This window comes from Struthio camelus, chromosome 3 (assembly GCF_040807025.1).
Source record: "Struthio camelus isolate bStrCam1 chromosome 3, bStrCam1.hap1, whole genome shotgun sequence".
Lineage (NCBI taxonomy): Eukaryota > Metazoa > Chordata > Aves > Struthioniformes > Struthionidae > Struthio > Struthio camelus.
In genome coordinates, this window is record NC_090944.1 from 140,070,154 (window position 1) to 140,096,290 (window position 26,137).

At 41.0% G+C, this 26,137-nt stretch overlaps 2 protein-coding genes across 4 annotated transcripts; both read left to right on the forward strand.

Moving 5' to 3' along the window:
* The first annotated feature begins 46 nt into the window (after positions 1-46).
* On the forward strand, positions 47-18,025 carry MCM8 (minichromosome maintenance 8 homologous recombination repair factor). 3 transcript variants are annotated; one of them, XM_068940544.1, is made up of 19 exons: positions 47-199; positions 366-513; positions 752-826; positions 1,379-1,461; positions 1,611-1,760; positions 2,515-2,618; positions 4,411-4,609; positions 5,412-5,497; positions 6,974-7,125; positions 8,197-8,395; positions 9,248-9,278; positions 9,604-9,744; positions 11,450-11,591; positions 12,223-12,418; positions 12,725-12,938; positions 13,990-14,199; positions 14,773-14,849; positions 15,324-15,513; positions 16,978-18,025. In XM_068940544.1, the coding sequence occupies exons 2-19, from the start codon at positions 387-389 to the stop codon at positions 17,068-17,070; spliced, it is 2,469 nt and encodes an 822-aa protein (XP_068796645.1). In that variant the 5' UTR covers positions 47-199; positions 366-386; the 3' UTR covers positions 17,071-18,025. The 3 variants fall into 3 exon arrangements, with proteins under 3 accessions (XP_068796645.1, XP_068796644.1, XP_068796646.1); XM_068940543.1 differs by having other exon boundaries at positions 171-191; XM_068940545.1 differs by lacking the exon at positions 47-199 and adding an exon at positions 233-262.
* Positions 18,026-19,740: 1,715 nt separating this feature from the next.
* CRLS1 (cardiolipin synthase 1) lies at positions 19,741-26,026 on the forward strand. Its single transcript, XM_009686887.2, has 7 exons — positions 19,741-20,186; positions 20,300-20,437; positions 21,069-21,198; positions 21,689-21,774; positions 22,212-22,280; positions 22,625-22,716; positions 24,285-26,026. Exons 1-7 carry the CDS (start codon positions 19,785-19,787, stop codon positions 24,370-24,372), a joined length of 1,005 nt encoding a protein of 334 aa, XP_009685182.2. The 5' UTR covers positions 19,741-19,784; the 3' UTR covers positions 24,373-26,026.
* The last annotated feature ends 111 nt before the right edge of the window (positions 26,027-26,137 follow it).

The following is a 26,137-nucleotide window of genomic DNA, read 5'->3' on the forward strand; positions in this document are numbered from 1 at the left end:
GGGCGGCAACGGAGGGGGAGTAGGCGGGGCGAGGCTCATGTGCGACGGGAAGAGTCGACCAATGAGCGCCGGTCGGCCGCGCTGCCCCCTCCGTGGCGACGCGGTGGGGCGGGGCGTTGCCGCAGCCCGCTCTCTCGGGATTGGCGGCAGCACCGGAAGCGACGTGCTGTCGGCGCGAAAATAGAATGCGGGTGAGGGGGTGAGTGTTCCCCGCTCCTTGGGGGGGGGGGGGGGGGAGTAGTGTGACTCTACGGTGCTGCAGGTGGGACAAAAGTCCTCACGAGCGGTGACTCTTGTGAGAGGAGCAGGAGGCGGCGGCCGCCGCCGCCATTTTGTGTTTTCACACCCTCTCTCATGCCTGACAGGGGCCGCTCTGGCGACACGGGATGAGTAAGGAGCCCAGAGGCAGGGGGTACAGCCGGGGAAGAGGCTTCCAGGGGTGGCGAGGAGGATGGCGAGGAGGATGGCGAGGAAGAGGACAAAGTACCGAGTGGAAAAGCAAGGTTGAACCCGGTGAGCCGGCTCCTGGGCCTCTCCCTTTGTCTTCTGACGGCGTAACGCTTTGAAAGCAACTCTTTCTTTTGACCGGCTTTCGCACTGAAGGGTGGCTGTTTGCCTCTGAACGCTCTGAAGAGTGGTAGAGAACAAAATAAAAGTTAAATGAAAGATTCGGTGTCTAAAAACCAACCAACCAACCAAACAAGCACTCGAGTATCTACCTTGGTTTAATCCTAGCTTTAATATTTTCCAGCAAAATCTGGATTAGTTCAGTCAACGTTGGACCGGTTTATTCCATATAAAGGCTGGAAGCTTTATTTCTCCGAAGGTATTTTTACACCCAAATTACATGTAGTAAATATGTTATTCTGTTTTCCTTAGAGTTGGTTACAAGTGATGGAGATAACTGCAACAGAACACAGCTGAAGTTTGTATTTGATATCTTAAAAACAAGGATTCAGTAGAGATTTTATGGCATAACCGTGGGCTCCAAACCTTGGAAAGAAATTTTGGATGGTATAAAATATGATTTTTCTTAAAACCTGGCCCATTTGCCATGCAATACATGTACCTCTGCTGAATTTTTCATGCTCCTTTTTCTTGGTGTGACCTACTCATATGGATGTGAAGTTGCACCTCAAGGTCAAAGGAAGCTGTTTAGTCTCAATAATGTTTAGTTGTCTTTAGCTTAACTGCTTGTCCTATGTTATCTCAGACAAAGTATGTTTTTGGGATGTTATTGTGATGTTGTAGAGATCTAACATCTTCCTCAGTTTTGGAACACCCCAAAATAGCGGGAGGGAAACTACCATTTTATGTACTCTCTGTAATGAAAGTAATTATTTCAGTCTATTAACTGATGTCATATGTTTCTGATTAGCTTATGCTGACAAGTCTCCTTTTGTCCTGAAGACTCAAGCTTTTGAAAAGTTTTTCATGCAACGCATTGAGCTGTACAACAAGGTAAAAAACCCCTATTGTGGATGAACTAACACTATAACACTTGGCCTATTTTCAGCATCTGTTCAAGCATGTCCAAATCTCATTTCCTAAGCATTAAATATTTGTGTTTATAGCTTGAAATGTGTTTTATAACTTTAAATGTTTCACAGGATGAAATAGAGAGAAAGGGAAGTATCCTTGTGGATTATAAGGAACTGGTAGAAGACCGAGAACTAGCTAAATCAATACCAAATATATCTGCTGAATTAAGGGATATGCCTCAGAAAATACTGCAGTGCATGGGTTTGGCAATTCATCAGGTAAATATGAAGTTTTCTATTACATACAAGCCCCTCTGCCTCCCGTGAGAAGGAATCAATGGGACTTGAAGGCAATTATATTATAATAACTGAATATTAGTGTTTTTCTAACTTACAAAAATCTATTGTTTACTCGAAAATCAGTAGCCCTTCCCTCTACACCATTTCTGCATGACCTTTAAAATCATGTTTTGAAAATGCTTTGGTCTTGGGGTGTTTTACTTGTTCATCTTCCAACTAGTTGACTAAAACTAAATACAGTTTTAACACTTATGTAATATGGAGTTCTAATTCCTGTTTGATTAATGAACGGTGAGTTAACTGTGCTGTTTGTCCACCTCAAGCAGCAGAACTGTGGCTGGTGGGTGAGTGGGGAACAGATTCAAGAATTCCTGTCTCTGTCCCATGTCTCTTAAAAAGTAGTATTTCCCTGTTTTTTGACAGGCAGGTCCTCACATCTTGTGCTTGAATCCAAACAAAACTAGACACATTACAGTATTGTATACTTTTTTTAATAAACAAGCACAACAGCAAGAGTGCGTCCCCCCCGCCCCAAGATGAAGATTAATTAGATAATTAAATTAGATAATTTAGAGCAGAAAAATACTCTTTAGCTGTGGTTACTGGACAGCACAGTGCTCCTGAGACTTGAGCAACAGGCCTAATAGTAGAGGATGGTAATGAAACTTTATAGCAAATTGAATCAATATTGTATGGCTTACTACACTTGTGTCTGCCTTCCTGTTCTGGCTAGGTGTTAACAAAGGACCTTGAAAGGCATGCTGCTGAGCTGCAGGTGGAAGAAGGATTACCGCTTAATGGAGAGCCTATAATAAATGTGCCACACATTCATGCCAGGTAACGGATGTTGTGTATTGGTGCTGTTTGCAGGAAGATCTGCTTGCTTCTTGTGTAGTGGTTGTCAGTATCTGTGCGTGGAGCTGAAGGCTGGCTGGCTATTTAATTACTTACTTATGAGACTTTGTGAAGCTATTTCCAGAAGAAAAGTCTATGTTTTGCTTTTTTCGTCACAATGACAAAAGCTGGACTGTATTTGGGAGAAAACGCAAAATGAAACCTGCTTATAAGCTGAAAAAAGGGCTTCTAATAATAGAAGATGTTGTAAGTAGAAAAGTAACATACAAGTAGAAAAACTGAAATACCTACGGATTAAAAACCGAGAAATGTGTTTAGATTTCTGCCGTTTAATGGAGAAGTTAGGAAGGGATTGCATATAGTATTTTATTAACAGAGGTGTGTCTTCATGAGGAAGTTGATTTGGAGGGTGTAGACCTAAACTAAGGAATGGTAAATATTACCAATTCTATTATGGGTGTTCTAACAGCGATGTGAGGATGCATTATTTTATATTAGCTCATCTATTAAAGGATTATCTGTAGAACTTCTCAAGAACAGTAGTTCTTATTAATTGAACTTTAGTTTGAAATGAAATAGGTGAAGTTAAGGCTACGCTAATTCTGCATAAGCATATATTTACAAGAATCCTAGTAATTACTGTTGTCGCTTTAAAATTGTGACTTCCTTAGAGTTCTTAACTAAACAAATCCTTGGTAATAATTTGTTTTATGTCTGGGGAATTCAAAACGTTGGAATCTCAGACTTCAGGAAACGGGGGACTGGCAGTATGAACGCTACTTCGGTTTGATTTTTCTGCTGGCCCTGACCTGACATGGGAGAGCAGCTCGTTTTCGCACAGCAGCTGGATTTAATTTTTGGATTTGTCAGACTGGTACATTTTAGCCTTTGCATTGCTATAAAACTGCATCCTTTTAATTAGCCAGTGGAATGCATCTAAGAAAAACTATGGCCAAGAGAGAATTTGAGAGCTTGTATATACCCAAGGAACAGTTATGGAACGTTATTCTGTAGAGGAGAATATTTTAGGAAAATCAATAAAATATCATGTTCATAAAATGGATGTTAGATTTGTTTTTATAGGGAATGCAAAGAGATTTGCGTTGTCCTGTGTGATCAAAGGAGCAGATTGCTATGACTGAAAACCAAGGGAATATCATCGAAAGCAACTTTTTTAGGCAGTGATCATGCACTGTAGATTATGTGGGTTTGCATAACTTATGGGTTTTTGAAGACCTCTGTAGTTTGAAATCATTTAGTTGTGCAGCATCGGCAGGGCTGAAGCTGGTTATTCTGAATGTTTTGGCTGGGCGTTCTTGGGCCTCATTAACAAGGAGCTCTTTGTTGCACATAATGACAACCATGTTATGTCCCTGAAGCATGAAAAGCCACCATTTCTTTTGGCGTGCAGGTGAAATCTTTGATCCTTTTATGTTGCAAGTCTGAACTCTGGTTTTAACCTGGAATTATTTAGAGGCACATAGGATAATTTCTATTGTATCATTAGTCTGAGAAGTTTATGGGAGGGAGGTGTCTGTGCTGCTGCACTGTATACACAAACTTTACAGCTCCAGGGTTGTACCACCTGGAGTACATTAAACATTAGGCTGCTTTCAAGAGCACGAATCAAAGACTGTGCCATGGGTCCACAGAGCTAAAGTCACCATCTAATCTTGCTCTGGATTACTGCTAATAGTTAGTATGTAAACGTCTGTCTTGTTCCTCATTTAAGGATAGCAAGCTTTCAAAGTGTTAACATCTAATTTTTATGTAGGGTGTACAACTATGATCCGCTAACTCAGCTGAAAAACGTTCGGGCCAACTGCTATGGGAAATACATTGCCTTGCGTGGTACTGTTGTGCGTGTCAGTAACATTAAACCTCTCTGCACTAAGCTAGCCTTTGTATGTGGCACGTGTGGAGACGTTCAGGGTGTTCCTCTACCTGATGGAAAATATACTCTTCCAACTAAGGTAAGTTAAAATCATCTAATTTGATACTCTTCCCTTTTGTATTTCTGTTGAGTTGGGTAAAAGCAACACTAGTGATATTTAGATTAGAGAGAGAGAGAGAGAGAGAGAAAAAAGCCTCCCTCCCTGCCCCGCAACAGTAGTTCAGCTATTTAAAGCAAAATTTACCATGCAACTTGGTATTCCTGCATAACCTTATTATTGGAAAGAAAGTGCAGAAACTCGCACAAATCCAGAAAAATTTCTTGCAGTTCTCTTTCACGAGTTATGTCTGAAAAGCCCTTTCCACCTCATGGGAGTGACTTCCTTGGTTAATTTGCTTTTTGTGATTTTGCTTAGAACTTCCTATTTTAATTTCACTGTTTTTATCTGGACTCAAAAAGTTTCCACACATAAGATAGTGCCCAGTCACTTTATGTAACCTGAGGTGCCCATGTGAAAAACCATTTCCTCTGGAACATCTTCAAGGTGTGTGTGTGTGTGGTGGGGGGGAGTGTATGGGTGTTTCTTTTATTATTTTTTTATTGCCAAGGAGATCGTACAGGGCAGCTGTATTTGCTGTAACAGCTAGGAGTCAGGGTTTCGGTGTCTGTGCTTGATGAGTCTTCATTAATTATGTACGTTCTAAAGTGTATCCTAGTTTAACTTTTTTTTTCCCTGATATGGTGTTAAAGGAACATTGTTTTGTTTTACCTCTTTTTTTTATTTGCCTTATTTGATTTAAAAACAAACAAACAAACAAAAAAACCTACTATTAAAAAGATTGGTTAAAGTTGAGAATGAATTAGAACGAATACTGTTACAGTGCCTTGTTCCTGAGTGCCGTGGCCGGTCATTCGCAGCAGACAGAAGCTCTCCTTTAACCACTACAGTGGACTGGCAGTCTGTTAAGTAAGCAACATTAATGCATCTCTTCTGCACAAAAATGTATTTCAATAGGGTAGCCACAAGTAAAAGGATTGCTCATTACATGTTGTGCTGTGTAAATTTAATCCTTTTGCAGCAAGTACAACTGGAGAAAATAGCTTCGAAGTGGTGGTGTTCTCAGAGAACCTTAAATATTACCCCTACTCGGTACAACAGCTTCTTATTCTTATCTTGACTGACTTCATTGAGAAATGTTCAGGTCAGGCTGTATGCAGCTTTTCTCAACGGTTTTTAGTTGCATCTCTTATTCAGTAATTTGTTTTTCTGAACCGTTAGTCAGCTAGGAGAGCCGTATTACACTATGTTTGTCAGCTGCAGCAGCTGACTTGAATGAACTGAGTATAAATTTAAATGTTAAATTTTAGTTTGAAGTGATATTAGTTGTGTCCCCCAGTTCCTGTGGCACACTCAGTAGGTGGAAATAATGCTGAGGGCTGCCCATTCATCTACTTTTTATGTCTAATCTAGCTCAAACTGTGAGTTCTTTACTCTGGGGAAAGTGCTGTTGTTTCCACAGACGTTAACGATGTTAAACAAGTGCAGGAAGCTGGACTGTGGAGCTGTTTTTCATTGCTTCCTCACTTCCGCACTATGACCATCCTAATATTGCCAGATGTAGTATGTTCTGTATATGTTCCATTTTTCTTGTCTGTCCTCTTAGTTTACTGCAAGTGGGCTGTCAGCTTGGGTAAAGATGAACTCTGCTTACTTTATTTCCACTTCTTGCACTCGGATCCTCTAAGTTTACGTGCTCTGTATTAAAAGTTTTATGATATGTACTTTAACTTGTTTTAAATGAGGTTTATTAAAGAAATAGCACCAAAAAATTCTTGATGGCTGCTCTAGAGGGTGCTGTTTAACACAGCTTCTTAAGAGGAGCTTTATTCTGAGGTTAAAGGAAAAACAACTAGGGCTTTAAGTGCAGACCCAAAATTGGAACCTTTTAAAGAATTTGTTAGTTGCTAGCTTTTTACAACTGTGCAAAGTTCCTGTTCTTGCTATGGTCTGAGGGAGTTTCTTTGGCATTGCAGGGATTATTATTACATCAAGATTGCCAGTTACCTTCATCAGGGCTAATATTTGACCTCTTAAGATAAGCTTCATATACAAAATATGACTCTTTCATATACTGTGTTTATTCCTACATGAATGTGTTCATCAGAGCTAGGACTGAACTCCAACATCAATTGCTGTTTCTGGAGTTTGTCTGTCTTTCTAGGATTTACATGTCATAAATACCTATTGGTTCAAGTTCTACTTGAAGAAGCCTGAGTCTCTCCAGATTTAGCGTTGCTGTTTCTAGTGCTTATCAGGGTGTTTCTGCTGTCTCCCTTGTCAATTCGGAAAGGACTGATTTGAAGTGCACATGTACAGATTTCTTACACCAAAACTGAATGGAAATGCTACGTATGGAGTGTGGGCTCCCCTCATGTATTGCAGGGTGCAGGAGCTCATGTCAGATGATCAGCGAGAAGCAGGTCGAATCCCTCGCACAATAGAATGTGAACTGGTTCAAGACCTTGTGGACAGTTGCGTCCCAGGAGATATGGTCACAATTACAGGGATAGTTAAGGTGTCAAGCACCGAGGAAGGTAAAATATATCATCTCAAAACATCTTTTTCTTTGTGGGGACTTCTTCTAGTGGTTATGCAATAACATAAGAACAGCCCTCCCCCTGATTTTGAGCTCTCAAAGTTGTAAATGCATTAAGCATGTGTTTCTTCAAAAGTTACCAAAGTTTCATAATGAGCTTTTTTGAAAAGGGAAGAAGCAGCGCCGCTCAAGAGGAGCGCTGACTCTAATGTCCACTGATAGAGGAGGTTTATCTTACACAGTCTCTGCTCCGTAAATATGGTCCCGAATCTGAATCGCCAGTGCTGACATCTAATGTTTCAGTGAATCGGCTGATAAGAAAGTTGTCTTGGACTGCTCATGTGAGGGGGGGCATCCTTGTTTCCAGAAGTCTCATTGAGACTAGTTATTTGTTTACCCTTTTCCTTTTTACGTTCCTCTCGAATAAAAGGAAAACTGTCATGCTGTTCTGAAGGCACGTTATCTTTCTCAGCTTAGTCCTCCTTGGAGAAATCTTATGAGGCCTTCCTTTTTCAAGATCAAAAAGTACATATTCTGAACAGCCGTAATAGAACATATTGCGGAGACCTGCAGTAGTGGTTTGTTGTGAGATTGCATTCTCTGTTCAGTAATCCTTTCGTTAAGGATATAGGAAATGTTAATTGTTAAAGTACATGTTTAATTCTTCTGCTCTGTAGATTCTTTCTGTAAATATTAAGATTGAAAAATTTTGTATATAACTTGTATTTGACTAGAATAATGTAATAATTTAGAATTCCTGTTACCAAATAGTAATTATGAATAAAATCTAGTATTTCATATATACATAATATGCACACCCACACCTCTCCATCTCCTAATGGCAAAATATTTTACCATATACCTAAGTGCAGTGAACTTGAAGAAATGTAATTAAAGCTTTTACTTTGCATTAATTTTTGAAAATGCAGGTGTTCAGCTACTTGTACATGAACAACCTTTATTTTGCACATGCCAATACGTATTTCTGAACTATCCTATGCCACTTGCCAGTAACATCAGTACTTAAGATATAAAAACATCCCTTCGTTCTGTGTCATCTTTCTAACAGGAGCTTCTAAAAATAAGAATGACAAGTGTGTGTTCCTGTTGTACATTGAGGCAAATTCTGTCAGCAACAGTAAAGGACAGAAAACAAAGAATTTCGATGATGAGACTTTTCAAAAAGCATTCATGGAATTTTCTCTTAAAGACCTTTATGCTGTTCAAGAAATTCAAGCTGAGGAAAATCTGTTCAGGCTCATTGTGAAGTAAGTTGCGTCAGCCCCTAGAATAACTTCTGCATCGGCATGGCCAACTTCAGTTGGACTTGACAGCAAATCTAAAGCTATGAAATGTCTATCAGGCTTGTGCAGTATGTAGCACTGAGATTTAGCAAACTGAATTGTGCAAGGGGCATTGGGAGGGGCAGGAAGTATTGCTGCAGGGAACGCAGAGTAGGGGAAACTGAGGATGTTAGGACTTTGGAATGGACTTAAGCATAAAGGGAAGTTAGAAGGGTTTCAGTTCAACTCTGAGATAGAAAGCTATAGTTTAAAAAAAAAAAAAAGCAATGCATTAATTTTGCTTTTCGTTGAGCACGTTCAACTCATGTGCATGGCTTTGTTCTCCACTCTGCCTTCCTACAGTAGAGGAAAGAGGAGAGAACTAAGCAGAGGGTGTGAAAGAACCTCTGTGCAGACCAACAAGTACGTTTCTTGTAGCTGGAGTGTCCTCTAGGTCTTCCTGACTGGAGTCAAAGAATGCCAAATTATAGCACCTTTAAAAGGAGGCTTATGAGGGTTAAAGGTAGTTATTTGATAAGGATGAGAGGGGGTGCAACAACCATTGGGAAATTGGTTCTCCTCTGTGTTTGTGCATAGTCAAATGAAAGGCTTTTCTTATCCTTTTTCTTATCATGTAAAGCGTATCTGGTTATCTAAAAATGTCAAGAAATGTGATACTGCTTTTAATTTAAAAACCTTTGTGCTAGTGAGAATTAAAAGTTAACTTCTTTGTGATTATAAAAGTAGTCTGCAACAAGTGAGATGGGATACGTGATTATAATACGGCAGGAATATTAATCTTGCGTTTACTACTAAACAGAGTGCTTTGTTTTTCAGCTCTCTCTGTCCTGCTATCTATGGCCATGAGGTAAGTAATTTTACAGCTCTGCTTACAGCTTCAGTTTTAAATGTTTACTGTGGCAAGCGCATAATCTCCTAAAAGATTTTTAAAGCTTAGTTAGAGGTGGTGATGGGGAGGGGTGGTGGTGGTGTGTTTACAGGTGACTTTTCACAGGGCTGTGCCTGTTCATGAACTGACAAAAGAGGTGGCAGCCTTATACTGTTGGAAGTATCTAATGGGATTTAGGCCCTTCCATCCAGAAGGAAAAGGCTATTATGGCTTATTCTAGGGAGGTGTCAGTAAGGGTTGCCATAATCCAATATTTAACTCGTTTTGGTATGTACTGCTGCAGATTGTAAAGGCAGGTTTGGCACTGGCATTGTTTGGAGGATGTCAGAAGTTTGTAGATGACAAGAACAGAATCCCCGTGCGAGGAGATCCGCATGTTCTGGTTGTTGGAGATCCAGGATTAGGAAAAAGTCAAATGTTGCAAGTACGTGTTAACTTATTACTACTGACTGTAATGTTTTTCCTCTCATTCCTTGTTATCTTGTCGTCTTGTAAACATAGCTGTGCTAAGACCAAAGAGTGCTGGAGCCTACTTGGAGCTGCCTTTTCATGTAGCTCACCTCGGATATAGGACAGCACCTTAAAGGGGTGCCCTGCTGTCCTCTCCTTCGAGGCAGCCTTGCGGAAGGGAACTAGCCTCTTAAAACACTTACCAAAGCAAGCGCGCTTGGTCAAGCCTGTGGGCTTCCATGTACTTTCTAGGCTTGTTCCCCTGCCTTCTTTAGCTTTTTGTACCAACTCTCTTCCCCACTGAAGAATTTCATTCCTCCTTGTCTTCGTTTAGCTGATTCATCGTCAAGTACGTTCTTGGAGCTACTGTGATATTCAGTGTCATGTTGCTCACCTTCTGTGATGTTTGTTCCCATTTCCTTCCCCTGTTTCTATGTTGCCAAACCAGATATTGGCTATTTTGGAAAAAGGATTTGCTGCTACACCTGAGCCTTAGCTTGTTGGGCGTTTCTGCATGACTAGCAAACCCCAAAAACATAATTTCTTCCTCTTAGAGAACTTTAAAAGTGTTCAGTTTATCTTTCTCTGCAGTTACTGTGAAGTCTGGATGAAATAAGAACAGGAAAGGAAGACAGAGTTCACTTAGACTTGCAGCGTTGCATGCTTCATTTAAAAAAAAAAAAAAAATTACTTAATATGTTGACACATGTTAGGTTAGGACTTAGAAAAGCTTAAACAATGACATATGTATATGCAAGTATCTTGTAAACAATATTTATATTTTGTCACTGAATGGGAAATCACTTGCATATAGTAGATGGTTTGCTTTTTCATGTCATTACTAAATAATGGAGTGCCATTCGAGAAAAGCTAATAGTCTGTTTCTCAGATAAGACCTGGAGACCATGCTCCTCTGAATCATCACTTTTACAGGAAACATCCCAAGGAGAAAACCAAAGCTGTGTAGGAAGGTGGTTGTGGGGTGGTTGTTGTTGTTGTTTGGTACTGAACAAATATGCCTTGGGTGTTATCTTTTGAATAAAATAGAGGCACCAGTAGCAATCTCCAGAGATAGTGGGAAAGATCTGTTAAGATAACTCTGTATTCTAGCCAAACTGAACTGCGATACCACTGTGTCTTGCCAGTTCATGTAAAATTTCTTTGAACTTACCATGCTTTGTTGTTCTACTTCATATTTCAAATTACAAGCTGCCTTATGAATCCTAGAGGCATGGAGGAGGCTAGGACTGTCCTTCATCCCCTTGCTGTGGGGAGAACTACACCTGCTTCTGAAGCAGCTTGTGTTGGGCATTTAGACAAGACGTTGGACTAAACAGAACTTGGGGTCTGAAGATACCAAGGTTACGTGTCCGCAGTTTAGCGACAGATAGCAGCGTGTCCCCAAGTATTTCAATAAACTTAACAACGTCAGTGTTATGCCCAAAGTTCCAGTAGCTCTGATAACAGAGTAGACATGACTATGTGCAAGAACTGTGATGAAAATTATTCCTACTGTTTTGCAGAAGTATGCCTCCTGGGGTTGCAAGGAGTTATAACTTGACTGTTGGGCTATGTTAAGCTGAAAATAACAGAAATTTTGTTTGCTTTGTGTTGTTTCTTTAGAATAAGGCTTATGAAATCACTCACCTTGGGAAGGAAAAAATTTCTTTCTCTTCTAGGCAGTGTGTAACGTTGCTCCTCGAGGTGTGTATGTTTGTGGTAATACTTCCACCAGCTCTGGCCTGACTGTTACACTGTCTAGAGACGGTGCTTCTGGAGATTTTGCCTTGGAAGCTGGTGCTTTAGTGCTTGGAGATCAAGGTAACGCTTGTAACCTTATAGGTTTTGTATGGTGTGCGTGTGTTAATGTCCAAATTTCAATTTGAAGAAAAATTGTGATTAGGCTTTCCCCCCCATGCACGCTTTTTTTCCTTCCTCCTACTCCCACAAGTATATGAGCACATAAAGACTCCAGTTTGTGCTGATCAGCTTAAGGGTCTTAAACACAGTGCTTTCATTATTGTGGATTAAAAGTATAAATTTGAAGTATGATACTGGCTTTCCTTATCTGGGAAGTCCCGAGCTTGTCCAGTGACTTCTCTGGAGGTGGCCCGTTCTTTCTTACGGGGTAAGGGTGGCACTCGCAGTAGATGATCTCTTTTAAAACTGAAGTTCTGCAATTCACGCAACAGTCATAATGGCTCAAACAGCTAGGATTTCCTGGTTGAAAATTCTGAGTTAATGGTAGCTACTGGATTTTACTATGGCCTTTGAAAAAATAAGATTACTTAAGTCTTGTCTTCAGCCTTCCTGAAGCTGAGGCTTGGTCCAACATCTCCTGCAGTCACTAGACTCTAGACTGGACTTCTGATATGGCACTGGATCGTAGCATATATTTCTCCATCGGTCACTGTTTTATAATATGTTTTTGTCCTGTGTTAACTGTTTCCAGGGATTTGTGGAATAGATGAATTTGATAAGATGGGAAGCCAGCACCAGGCTTTGTTGGAAGCCATGGAGCAGCAAAGCATCAGCCTTGCCAAGGCTGGCATTGTTTGCAGCTTGCCTGCCAGGACGTCTATCGTTGCTGCAGCAAACCCTGTTGGAGGACACTATAACAAAGCCAAAACGGTGTCTGAGAACTTGAAGTGAGCACTCTTTGAAATGCTGCTTATATAGTTTACATTCCAGATCAGGTGCTTTTGGCAGTTTTGCAGTTTGTGTATAATTGCTTTCTGCTTTTCTGGAGCTTGAACACAATCTTATTGCAGTAATTTTTGGTGTGGTGGCTTTTGAGAGAAACTGCTGTTCTACTTCATTTTCAAAGCATGGGACAGGCTTTTCTAAACTTATTTCAGAGACAAACAGAGTAGTTGCAGTTTTCTTTATTTTCTTTTTCTTTCTTTTTTTTTCTTTTACAAGCAATGTGTGGTTTTCTTTTATCTTTACTCTAGAATGGGGAGTGCTTTACTGTCGAGATTTGACTTGGTTTTTATTTTGCTGGACACTCCCAATGAAGACCATGATCACTTGCTGTCTGAGCATGTGATGGCAATCAGAGCTGGAAAGCAGGCAGCATGCAGCAGCGCTGTTGTGACTCGTACCAGCACGCAGGATCCCTCTGTTCTTGAAGTTGTTTCAGATCGACCACTGCTTGAGAGACTAAAGGTAGGACTTGACTTGTGACTGCTGCTGTCTTTCTCCCTGTGGTGGTGTTTGCACTGGGACCTGGTCACCTAGATATGCCAGATGTCTTCAGTCTCCCACTCCCATTCTTCTCATGATAATAGGCTCTGAACTTAAGGAGCAATTTAAGGCCCCAGCCACCAGTGTCTGCCTGTTGTAGAAGCTCCAGCAAGATAGGTGATGTTACCTAAAGTTTCATCTCAAGCCATCTTAATCCCTGCCCAAGGAAGAAATTATCAGCTGAGAGTGGTGTTTTTGTTTTTTTTTTTTCCCTGCTACCATTGCTGCTCTTTGTTCATCCTTTCCCCCTCATGTTCCTTCCCCCCCCCCCCCCCCAATCCTTTATCCTAGCTCAAAGACTGGGATGGTGGGAAGACACTGCATGAAGTGCTCTAAAGCAGGTTTGCTGTATTTGATTTCCCTGAAGAGCTACTTAGACGGGGTATAATAAAATTGCTTATATAACAAGATGTGTTGTGAGTGAATCCAAATAAAGTAGTGTGTAAACAAATCCTTGAGTATCTGCAACCCGGCACACGTTTGGGGATTTTGGGAGGTAAAGTGTTTTCCGTTGAGCTTCACTGGTCGGTTTGAGGGCTGATGTTGTCAAATGCTAGGTCTGAGGAGAAATATTTCCTGCTGGGAATTAACCTGTGCGCTTTTGGAGAGGGGAGAAGAGCAGTGATGACCTATTCTTATGTGGGTATGTATCTAGTAAAAATTGGAAGAGGCTTTTGAGAAAGAATTCTTAATACAGTTCAGTCATGTTTGGCAGTTGTCGTCATTACAAATGAGAAGCTTCTGCTCCTTTTTCTGAAACGGCCAAACGTGTTTAATTACATGTCTAAGCGTGGTATTATGGAGTTTTTAAGTACAAGGTTCACATATGGAGCCCTAAGGCCCTTACAGAAAAGATTCAGACGCTCGTACAAAGATTTCACTAGAAGAAGTAGTTTTCATGTTAAAATTTGTATTGCATAAAGTTCTGGCAGAAATTAAATCCAAGGTCTGTCTTTGTAATGAATGGACTTAGATTTCACCAGGAGAAAGCTTCGATGCCATTCCGCACCAGCTGCTGAGGAAGTATGTGGGATATGCTCGGCAGTATGTTCACCCAAATTTATCTCCAGAAGCTGCTGAGGTCCTCCAGGCATTCTACCTTGAGCTCCGGAAACAGAAGCAAGGAGCAGACAGCACACCAATCACCACAAGGCAGCTAGAGTCACTGATTCGACTTACAGAGGTAAATTCAAACTATAATACTTATGGGGTTAAAAGCGAAGAGATTATTTCTAAAGCACTACTGATGTCCCTTAACTTTTGACTGCTTCTTGCCTGTTTGTTTGTGTGGGGTGTTTTTTTTTTTTTTTTGAGAGAGAGAGAAGGTAAGGATCCAAGAGTCTTACAAATACTTAAGAGCAACTGCTGCTTAAAGCCTCTTATGAGGTAAAACATCCCTGGGTGGGGGAGAGAGAACCTGTCAAGTTGTAACAAAGAGGAAAAAAGAAAGGTGCAGACAGACAAGGTGCTGCCCATCTTGAGCTGAAACTGTTGCCTTTTCCTCTAATGCTGTGCCTTAAGATTATTTGTCATCTGCAGCTTTCCGAGAATACACTGTTAAAGGCAAATAAATTTCAATAAATTCCAAGCTACAGCCTAGTAACCTGAGTAGGAAGAGGATGCTATTGAAAAACAGAAGAATATTTCTCTAAATCCTGTAGGCTTCATTTCCAGCTCTGTCCTCGTAAACATTGTGCTTGTTATACCTTTGTGCATGTCAAGTATCATGTATCTTAAACTTTTTTTTTTTTTAAAGGCACGATCAAGGCTGGAATTAAGGGAGAAATGTACCAAGGAAGATGCTGAGGATGTAATAGAAATAATGAAATACAGGTAATACGCAGTAGTTTAGATAATGAAACACAGTATTACTCATTCAAATATATATATATATATATTTTTTTTTTAATACAGATATATACACACAGGGAAGAAATGACTTGCTGGATAAAGTTCAGGCCTTTGATACCAATAATCAGATTCATTAGCTCGTTTTTAAAAAATGTCAGCAGCCCTAGGTTACGCTGAGTATGATCTTTGGTTATGAGTATTAACGCAGAGTATTTTAGAGATAAGGCACTGCCAAAAGTGTTTATCTCTTGTGTCATTACTTGTAGTTGTTGTGGTTGAACAATTTAAGGTCATCAGTGATTTGGACAGACACCTAGTTCCCTAGATGGCGACTTTCTTACTAGGGGATGATTTTCCTACGCAGCTTCTGGAAACTTAAGCTTGAGCAATTCCACGTTTCAGGAAGGAAATTTATGTACTTTTGCTTTTACCGCCTATTGATTTATGTATTTTTAGTATGCTAGGAACGTATTCGGATGAGTTTGGAAAACTGGACTTTGAACGCTCACAGCATGGATCTGGGATGAGTAATCGGTCACAAGCGAAAAGATTTGTTTCTGCCCTTAACAACATTGCAGAAAGAACCTACAACAATCTCTTTGAATTACAACAGCTTCGACAGATTGCAAAAGAATTACAAATACGAGTAAGTTGGGAAATAGAACAATTTGTTATACTTTGTTGTTGAATAAGAGTAGTCAAAACTACTGATTGCAAAACAGAAATTGGAAAAGGCACATCTGTTGTGGCTCTCTGTAGTGAACAGAAATAAGCAGTGTATGCTGCTTTAAGTCTGAGTGCTCTCCCTGAATTGCCTTCCCTTGTAAGCTTTGCTAATCTTATTAGCTGTTTGACAGTAACACCACCTTGCCTTTGTAAGGGCTGCTTCTACTTCTGAAGCTTGTCCTTAACAAAACTGTGCTTTGTTTTGTGAAGGAGAAGTTTGGTTGCAGTATATTTTACTTTCTTCAGCTCCTGAGGGGAAACCCCTATTTTAATTCCTGTCATTTTTGTGGTGACTTCATTTCTATTTCAGCAGTGCAGTAAATGTCTTTGGCCATCTCTGGCCCAAATGTACTTTCTGGGTTTTCGTTTGCTCTTCAAGTGCCCTAATGGTGTCGCTTGATAGGAACATCATGTCGGACACACAGCCACAAGGGAGTTTTATCCTGTAACTGACTTGTGTACTTCTGGGGGGGGGGGGGGGGGGGGGGGGGGCTGGGGCTCTAGCCAAATGAAAATATTGATAGCTAATTCTGCTTTTTACTTTATGGTGAAAAGGTACAAATGTAAATGAAAAACTCAAAACTGGATATCAGGCATAGTGAGTGAAAAGTAGTGACAGTGAATTTCTTTTCATGGAATTTATTGTGTACAATATAATATATTGTGAACAATATAACTGTTCTTTGTTACCTTGTTAACCTACTTTGGCCTGCTGGCACAAGGTGGCTTAAGTCTCTAGACTTGTGCAAGCGTTGACTACAAATAAGATTGAATTTGGTGCAGATCCTGTCTGGTAGAGTCTGATGTTGTTGCCAGCTTTCTTCACGTGGCACATCAGTCATTCCTTCAGTGACTAGTTTCAGTTGAAAGTAGCTACGTATAGCTAATTTGGTTAATTCTAGCTTTGTCTTGATATACATATATAACTCTTTTGCCCTGCTCAAAGGCATTTAATAAATACTTTGAAATTGGAACCCATTGAAATCAATGAGAGCTTCTGAAACTAGGCTTCATTTAGTTATAAACTACTTTGGGGGGTTGTGCAGTTTCTTTCTTTAAGATCTCTCTTCAGGAAACATGTTCCTCCTCTTGTGTTTCAGAACTTGGATACATACATATGTTACCCCCTACACTTTCCACATGTCACAAAGTGGAGAACACTTCTTTTGAGCTATTTAACACCGTAGTGTTAACGGCTTGCAAGTAAAGCAAGAGAGGATGCAACTGGCTCTGTGCCAGTAGGTCAGAGGTTTGCTAAGGAAATTAACCTATTTTTACTTCACTTTCTGTAGTAGTTCAACACAGACAAGCTAAAAGAATTGTGCTTTACATCTGCTGAAATTTTATGGTTCCAATCTGATATTTATTTCTGTCTTTTTTCCAGGTATCCGATTTTGAAAGCTTTATCGGATCCCTAAATGATCAGGGTTACCTGTTGAAAAAAGGTTCAAGAGTTTATCAGCTTCAAACGCTGTGAAAAGAGCTACCATGATAAATTTCTTGGCACATAGTCATAATATCTGAAATGGCCTGATGGACACGCAGCAATAAAATGCACTGAATTGCAGCCTACACAGTATTTGATGCTCTGCCAGCACTGTTGCTTGCTGTGGTGTGAGATTTCCTTTCAGCAACTAGTGAGGCCAGAGGTTTGCTTACAATTGCTGTAGGACAAAGTGATCCCATGGTATACTGCTGCTTGACTCATCCCAAAGGTCTGCTAGCCCAAATGAGAATGTGTAGCACGTACTTCATCATCCTTGAGTAGTGGAAAATGTATTTTACACTCAGTTCATTGCAGCACAGTAAGAGATTTTTCTGCCAAACTTAAAGTGATATTGGAGTTACCAATTTAAAAATAAGAACTCTTTCATGAGAAGACAATGTGAGTTGCTTTTTAGCAATTAGTTCCCCTGAAGAATCTAAAGTATAGAAATGTTCCCAAAAAAACTGGGAACCTTCATGTTGTGACAATGCAGTCTTATAGCTGTAATAAGTGACACATTATTGAAATTGTATTTAAATACAGAGCTGCAAAACAGAAAACTATAGTTTTTTTTATAGTTGGGATTTTATTTAAAATGCTAGTTTAATTTGAGAGAACTCATTATTGCAATATTTAGTGTACAACAAGTTGGATTTTATGTACCTTTTTCATTAAACTGAGACGTCTGCGATTGTTTCAAAAACATTATACAGTAATAGTGAATGCTAGTGTGGATATTAACAGCTATTACAAGATATTTAACATGAACATACTGTGCCTATTTTCATTTAGTTCTGTTACTGCTGCAGAATCATGTTCTGCAAGAATAAACTGTTGTGTGTGTCCTGATTTTTTTTTTTTAAGTGAAGTCAGGATCATCCTCTAGTGCAGTAAAGTGGCAAATGAAAAGCCTTCAGTATACGTATTAAAAAAACTTTTTCATGAATGTGTTGCATGACTCCTGTTTTCTTTCTGTTATTTCTAGAGTGTAAGAAAATAACTGAAGCTACACTACTTCTGCCTTTTCATTAATTCACTTAGATCTGAGCTAAAGCATGGTTTCTCAGCAATTTGTGTATGAGAATGTGACATCTACATGTTTCAAAGAACACGTTAACTATTCAGCACTGCCTCAGCGTCAATCTACTTCAGGATACCTGAAGTTGCAAACTAGTTGGAAGGGTGAAATACTTCAGGCAAATTCTGTGTATTAACTCTGAAGTGGCAAGCAGTTTGCTCCTTCCAAGTTGTGTATGCTCATTAAAATAGCCATTAATCACAGTTAACTGTAATGTCCTGAAGTAGTGTACCTCTCTAAGCCTGAATGGGCACACAGTTGCAGAAGGCCTTTGACTGACATGTGCCTAAATGGAGTTTTAATATCAACCTTTAGAAATCGGGGCAGCACAAGTTGCAAGGAGTTCTGCTTCCCTACACAAAAAGGGAACCTTCTGTATCAACTAAGGGAAAGTGTATGAAGTCTTATTCTAAAAAAAATGGAGGGGAAAAAAAAAAAACTCCTGGACTTGCATGAAATAACCTTGTTAGGTGTTGCTTAGGGGCTAGAAGGCTGAACTGAAACTTGAAAAACAGGATTCTTTTTAGCGTGCTGCTACTCTGGAATTTTTAGGCATGTTCTTTCACTTGTCTTCACTCTTCCCCATGAAAAATATCACTGCCTTTAATTGTAAGATAGTAGTAAAACAACAACTGTCTTTCAAATGCCTGTGGAAGGGGTAAATACTGTGGCTGTGAGCGAGTTTTGTAGAACCTCTATTTATCGTGTCAATTATTAGCTAGTTTGTGTCATCAGACAACACCGACTGAATTCATGGGGGTTAAATCTCAGCACTGTTCCCGTGTTCCCATTTTGCTATTGCAACATACCGTGCTCCTTTAGGCTTCAGTAATTCCTCTAAAACACCAAGGGCGTCTCTGCTTTGCTGCCCTAGTAAACAGCTGCCAGAAATCTGAAAAACGTCTCCCTAGCAGCTACTGGCGTTACGGGAAAGGGGTAGGAGTCTCGGGAGAAAACAAATCATGGCAAGTGGGGAAAAACAAACTCTGCTCGAGTTTATTCTCCCTTGAGCTAAAACAAACAACGGGAATAGAAAGCCCCGAGCACGAGAGACCACTTAAGCCCGGTGAGAAATCTCTTACGGTAAAGCAAGCCTGCAGTGAAGCACCCTCGAGCTTTTCCCTCGGGGACGGGCGGGCCGAGGCCGCTGAGGAAGCGGGAGCCGCCGCCGGCTCCTGTCAGGAAAAGCGGCGGCGTCGCTCCCCGACGTGCCCGCGCGATGCCTTCGAGGGCCCTGCTGCCCGGCACCGGAGGAAAAGCGCCCGGGGGCCTCCCGGAGCAGCGCCTCGGCCGGCGGGTAGGGCCGGTACAAGCAGAAAACGCAGCAAAAGCGGGTTTTTTTTTTTTGTTTGTTTTCCCTCCCGCTGCCCCCCCCCCGTCCGGCGCTGCCCCCCCGCCTCCCTCCCTCCCTGCGCAGACCGCGGCCTGCCGTAAAGCGCGCGGCGCGGCGCGGCGGGGAGGGGGGCTGCCGTAAAGCGCCGCGAAAGGCGCACGCGTGCCAGCCCGTGGCGCGCAGCCTGCCCGCAGCCCCCGCGGGGCGGCGGATGGCGGTGGCGGTGCTGGCGCTGGCGGGGGGCCGCTCGTTGCCGCGGGCAGGGCCGCAGCGCGCCTAGGGGCGGCTCCCGCCATGTTGGCCGCTGCCTGGCTGGGCAGGGGGATCTGGGGGCTCCTGGGCGGCGCGGGGCGGCGGCGGCCGGGCGGCGGTGCCAGGCCGTTGGCGAGCCGGCCCGGCGCGGAGGCTGAGGCGGCGGCGGCGGCGGCGGCCGGGCGCTGCCATGGCAACGGCGGCTTCTGCCTGGCGGCGGGTCTGGCGGTGGGGCGGCGCGCGGCGCCCGCCCTGCGTCACCCCCAACGGCTGCTGCGCGCGCCCCAACGGCCGCTGCGCGCGCCCGCCGCCGCCGCCGCCTGGAGCCTCCTGAGGGGCGGCGGCGGCGGCGGCGGGGTCGGGCCGCGGCGGGCGGGCAGCGGCGGGCCGGCGCCGCCGGAGCCCCCCGGGGAGCGGAGCGCGGCCGGGCGCTGCGCCGAGCTGGTACGTGGCCGGGGTGGGGGCGGCTAGGTGAGGTTAAAGGGTGTCCTTCTCGCCGTTAACGGCCGCTACCGCCGCCTTCCCGCCCTGAAGTTTGTACTTTCCGGCTTTCGCAGTATGAAAACCCCTGGACGATCCCTAATATCCTGTCGATGGCGAGAATGGGTTTGGCGCCGGTTTTAGGCTACTTGATCGTTGAAGAAAACTTCAACGTTGCGCTCGGTGTCTTTGTTTTGGCTGGCATTACGGATCTGGTAGGTTCATGTCGCTTTGGAAACGCGCGGGGGTAGCGTTACGGTGACCCCGTTGGCATGCGCTGAGTTTTAGAGCCGCTTACTGTAGAGTGGCGATGACCGAGTTTTAAAAGCGGAGCAGTTCTTGTATTTCCCGTTTTCTAGAAATGCTCTGTAGATCCGATGTGATGGCGCAAAGTGACTCTCGGACACCTAACGGAGGCTGCATGATGGTAGAGCAAAGGGGACGTCTAGGTTCCCCTGACTGTGCGCAAGAGCGAAGACGTTCATACGTGTAAACAGTATTTGCTCATCCAAAGGTCTGTTAGCATATGCGAGGGGTACAAGGAGAACCCCTCATAGCAAGTGACTTGTATGAATTTTAGATGTGCGTTTTGGAAGAGGACTCTTTTTTTTTTTTTTTTTTTTTTAAAACTATTGAAGATTGAATGTGTTCAGAGGCCTCCAGGATCTAGAATGCAATGTGAAAGCATGCTAGAAATATCAGCTACCGAGTATCGTATTTCACTTTGGTTAAGCTAACTGCATTACTTGATGTCGTTCATCAAATATCTTTGTAACAGTAGCGTACGGAAACTATTATTATTCTTGGTTTTCTAACAGGTAAATGTTGAACTCTTGTTTTTTTCAGTTGGATGGATTTATTGCACGGAACTGGGCTAATCAGAAATCAGCTCTGGGAAGTGCTCTTGATCCTCTGGCTGACAAAATTCTCATCAGTGTGCTCTATGTCAGCCTAACTTGTGCAAATCTTATCCCAGGTGAGAAAATGTCCTTACTTGCATGTATTAAGTAAATAAATTAATTTTAGGTAAAATAATATTTCTTGGGTGTCCAGAAGGAAAATTGGCTGTGACTCAGAAGTCTTACTTTGTCAGTTGCACTCTACTTTTGTTTTTTTAAGTATTTAATAGAAGGAAAAAAATGACCCTCCCCCCAAAAGCAACCAACCAAACAAAAAAACATTACTGTAAGCTTCAGTTGTAGTTTTTTTAAAACAATAGTAGTTAGCGGTTATGTCAAAGAGGAATGGTTTTCTTATAGACTGGGTAGTTCTAAGACTTCAGACGAAACCCTTTCAGAAGTCATCTTAAATATCTTCGCTCATGCATAAAACTCATTCACAATAAGTAGAGAGTGATTATTTCTTCTTGCTTCGTGTTTTGCAAGTTTTTGTTATTGTTTTGTTTTTTTTTTTAATTGTGGACATGACTTTTCACCGAATTCTTTGGGTTTGTTTGTTTTTTTCAGTTTCACTTACTTCCATGATTATTCTGAGGGATGTAGCGCTCATTGCTGCTGTTTTTTATGTTCGATACAAAACTCTTTCTCCACCGGTAAGTATGTAGCATTAAACAAAATTGCATGGACGTGTAATCAGGTTCTTTTGACTTTGATTAAATCTTCTGTATTTTTACATGTGTACAGATTGAATAAGAAGCAGCATTTAACAAAGTTGAAGCCAAGAGATTTTCCTCATGAGGTGTGATAGTTGCTCAAAACTTGGGTGGATAGTGTAAGATAAAATGTTCTTGTTCTCTTGCCAAATAAATTAGTAGCAGAACAGTTATTTTGTAAAATGGGTTTCATAAAGATGATACAGAGTTACTGATACGTTTTCTTTTTTTCTGTTTGTGTATGATGTCTAACAGATTATGTAAGAGCGGTAGCGGTATAATTCTTTAGTCTTGCAGTTGACTTCTGTTCTGTTCATGTGAAGATGTATCTCAAATTGAATATACTAGAATTGCTTCTTTTTTTTCTTCCCCAACAGAGAACACTCAGTAGGTATTTTAACCCCTGTTATGCTACTGCCCAATTAAAACCAACCTTCATTAGCAAGGTAAGAGTAATAACTCATGACAAAAGCTAATTGTTCACTAGTTGGGGTGGTGTGCCCTTTGGACAGGGGTTTGCTTACTACTATGAAATATCCTTATTTTGCTGAGTGCAGTTTCAAAATATTCCTAACTAATTTGGAGGCAACTTAAATCCTTAAAGAGCTTCAACAATGTACGCTATCAGAACGTATGCTAATTTTAAGTATGCAGGATGTTTCATTAGAAATGCTTTTTTTATTGTTTTCTTTTTCTGTATTTCTTACTTAAGTAAGAAAAGTGTACATTGGTATTCATTGCAGGGTACGCTTTTTTGTTTTGGTCATATTTCTATTCTTGTGTTTATCAGATGAACACTGCGGTTCAGCTAATTTTGGTGGCAGCTTCTTTAGCAGCTCCTGTTTTCAATTACGTGGACAGCATATATCTGCAGACGTTATGGTAATTTCTCCTTCATCTTTTTCAGATAATTTAATGCACTCCTAAAGAAACTGGCAGTTGTGATTAATTCTAATTGTATGGAACAAAAAGCTATGACCAGATGATGTCATAGGGCCATACGGCTTTATTCTTCCAGGTTTATTCTTGACTGACATAGGAGTTAGATATTTACTGGTACTTAATTTACTGTACAAGGAAAAAGTAGTCAAAAAAACTAATCAGAATCCAGGAACAACAGCTGAGAAACAAGTCTTCAGAGTAGACTTGGCAGTATCAAAATGTACATCTATGTTAATACAAAAGAAGAGAGTGGGAAGAAAGCCTGTATAGCTTCGTTATTTTTTCATGCTATACGTGTCCTTGAGAAAGCAATCTTGATACCAGTAAAAATGGACAGGAAGTATTCTCTTATTTTTGCTTTATGAGGTACTTGCTGTCTTGAAAGCTAGATTTCTGAAGCCTCTTTGGAAAGCACCTGAAGAAATCAGTGGTTCCTGCTAGACCGTAGGAAGTGAGGAGGGGATCATATGAAAACAGGCTTACAAAACTGTGCTGCTTTAAATAACGGCCTTTCCTTTTACTGCTGTCATTGAAGATCTTAACAATTAATTGTAGCTGATGGCAGGTGTTGACAAGCTGCATCAACAGTTCTGTAAGGGTTCAGAATAAGGAGGCTGAGCAGCAGATGGCAAAACTATTTAGTAACTTAGTTTAACATAGTGGAAGATCTTGTCTTTTTAAAAAGCAAAGCTTTTAAGGAGCTAGGAACCTTTATCTTAACAGTCAATGTGTTTTTCATCCTTTTGGAAAGCCAAATCTGGAATCGCATCTGTGAAAGACACTTACCTTGCTCCTGCGCTGGGACTCTATGAGAGAGTTAACATATAGTGAGTAATGGAGAAATGCTAGGTGTAACTTACTAGGGTACGCTATAAATACTCTGGGGGAAAAAAAAAAAGTGAAGTGGATGAGTCTGACCGTGTATTCAATGATGGCAGTTGTAATGGAGGGGCAGGATTTAGTAGTAACTCACACCTGAATGGTATAGTCCTTGACACAGAGGAACACTGCTAATTTAGAAGTTCATTCGGTTCTAACCTAGTGCCTGGGAAGGGAACAAAACAGACCAAAGCCAAAACTTTAGCCTTAGCTTTGGAGCTGGTTAAGTAACAATACATTTAAGTCTTGTGTTATTTGAACGGTCCCCTACCTTACTACCAAGGGGTAGTTCACTGGATCGGTCCGTTCTCAGGCTGATAAAAATTGCGTAGGCTACAAATACTGAAACAGAGATCTTTGTCCTCCCTTTTCTCAAGCAAGCGTTCATTTGATTAAAAGTTCAGCCTTGTATGTAATTAAATTAAAGCACACTACAGATCACTGAGTGACAATTCATTTATCTAATCCTCCACTTAGCACCGAATTTCAGTATATAAACTGTAAACTCCATTTCTGTAGTGCACAGTCTCAGAGTGTGTGTGATGAAGAATAGGGAAGACGCTTAAAAATGTAATTTTTCATTGTCATATTTAGACTCAAATGACTTACAGGAATTATTTTCCCCAAAGGTGCATCACAGCTCTCACAACGATATCATCTGCATATAGCTATTACCACTATGGCCGAAAAACGGTTCAGGTGATAAATAACAAATGAAGTATTACTGAAAGGACCGTGTCTTGGCAGCATGGTTTGCTGTACTGCAGAAGATGGTTGTAATGACTGGGTTTTGGATAAAGAACTCTGTTTTTCCCGCTTAAACCATGGCATCACAATGAAATGAAGTTTGAATATGTATTGTGTATATATATAGAGAGAGAGAGAGAGAGACTTTTCAATGTATTTTTAATTTGTTTAAAAATAAGATTGTTTACAAAACCAAATAAATAATATACTTAAAGACAGGTTACTGGTCGCTACCATGTGCATTTGGAATAATTCTTACTGTTTTCAGAAGTTAGAAATAAGCACTTTTCACCAGCTTTTTCTGCAAGGCAGTGAATAGACTGAGATCAGAGTAGAAAAAGCATTTTTCAGAACAACTTTGTCTTTGTGCCTCAACCTAAGTCAGTAAAAGTAGCGTTGCTTGTTAGGACCTATGACCTACTTCAGCTTGCTGCAGAAGACGACGTATCGTCAAGAAATAGTATCTTCAGAAATTTGAACTGGAATGATAGCAAGTTTTATTCATATTCTGTGGTGATACAGATAATCCACATAAGTTACATTCCCTCTTCCTTTCTTTTTAAAGAAGTTAACTGTACTCATCGAAGAAGAGTTTGAGTCTCAGAATGGTTGGCTGTGCCATGATGAGTCTGTACCCAAATTAGATATGGAGGTGTGTTCCTCTTACTAGACTGTTAATTTCTAGTGACTGAAAAAACAACTGTATCTCCAGTTTCTTTAAAGCTTCTAAAGATGCTATTTAATGCTCTTGGAGAAGAAGGACATTTTAAGTATTGTGCAAATTAATGTAAATGTTGGAAGAATCTTACAGATGCACGTCCTGTTAAATTTTTCCTGTACCTCTAACTTCAGAAGGTCTACTGTGATCCCACTCTGACAACTCACTTGCATTCTTTGCCTGTTCTCTACTCACAGAAAGGTACGGAATAAGGAACTAGGCAGAACAGATCATGTTGATCATCATAACTTACATTTTCTATTTTAGAGCCACATGTGATAACTCTTGCGTGTCATAGAAGAGTACAACTATGAAGGGCTTTCATGAAATCAGGTGGTATGCAATACCACTCTATTAGTAGAAGGAAATTTACTGTAGACATCTCTTTTGAGAGCACAGTCTCTTTTGTGACTGTATATGCTTGTATATACAAATCACTTTAATAATTTTTATATTTAAACTTGTACAGAATTGTGCACAGAAAAAATGTTTGATTTTTTTTTATTAGTACCTACTTCTTAGCTATCCCCATGTTTTGTGGGCTACCCTGCATCTTACATCAAAGAGATGCGGTGCAAATCCTATGGAGTTTCCTTAAAATAGCTGAGTATTTCATAGAGTTGCATAGTTTCTTCAAGGACACAGTTTAGAATGCAGAGACTTATTGTATCCAGGCAGGTCATTCCTGTTTGGCTGGGCTTTCTGTTTTCTCTTTCTTAAATCACAGATACCTTTGAAACATTGTGTGAAATGGGTGGGGAACGGAAAAATACTGGTGAGTGAAGGATCCACATTGGTGTGTGTTGGCACCTCTGTCATGACTTGTGTTGATGAGAAGTTAAATGTACAATGACTTAGCGGTATATGCCTAAATATTTGTGTTAAATAAAATTCTTCTAGATGGTAGAGCCACTGTTTTTTTTTTTTTTTTTCTTCTCCCCCACTTACGCATTTGTTCGATACTTGATATTTATTCGCTGTTAGCTGGCTACAGCCCGTCTGCGCTCTACCTTACCC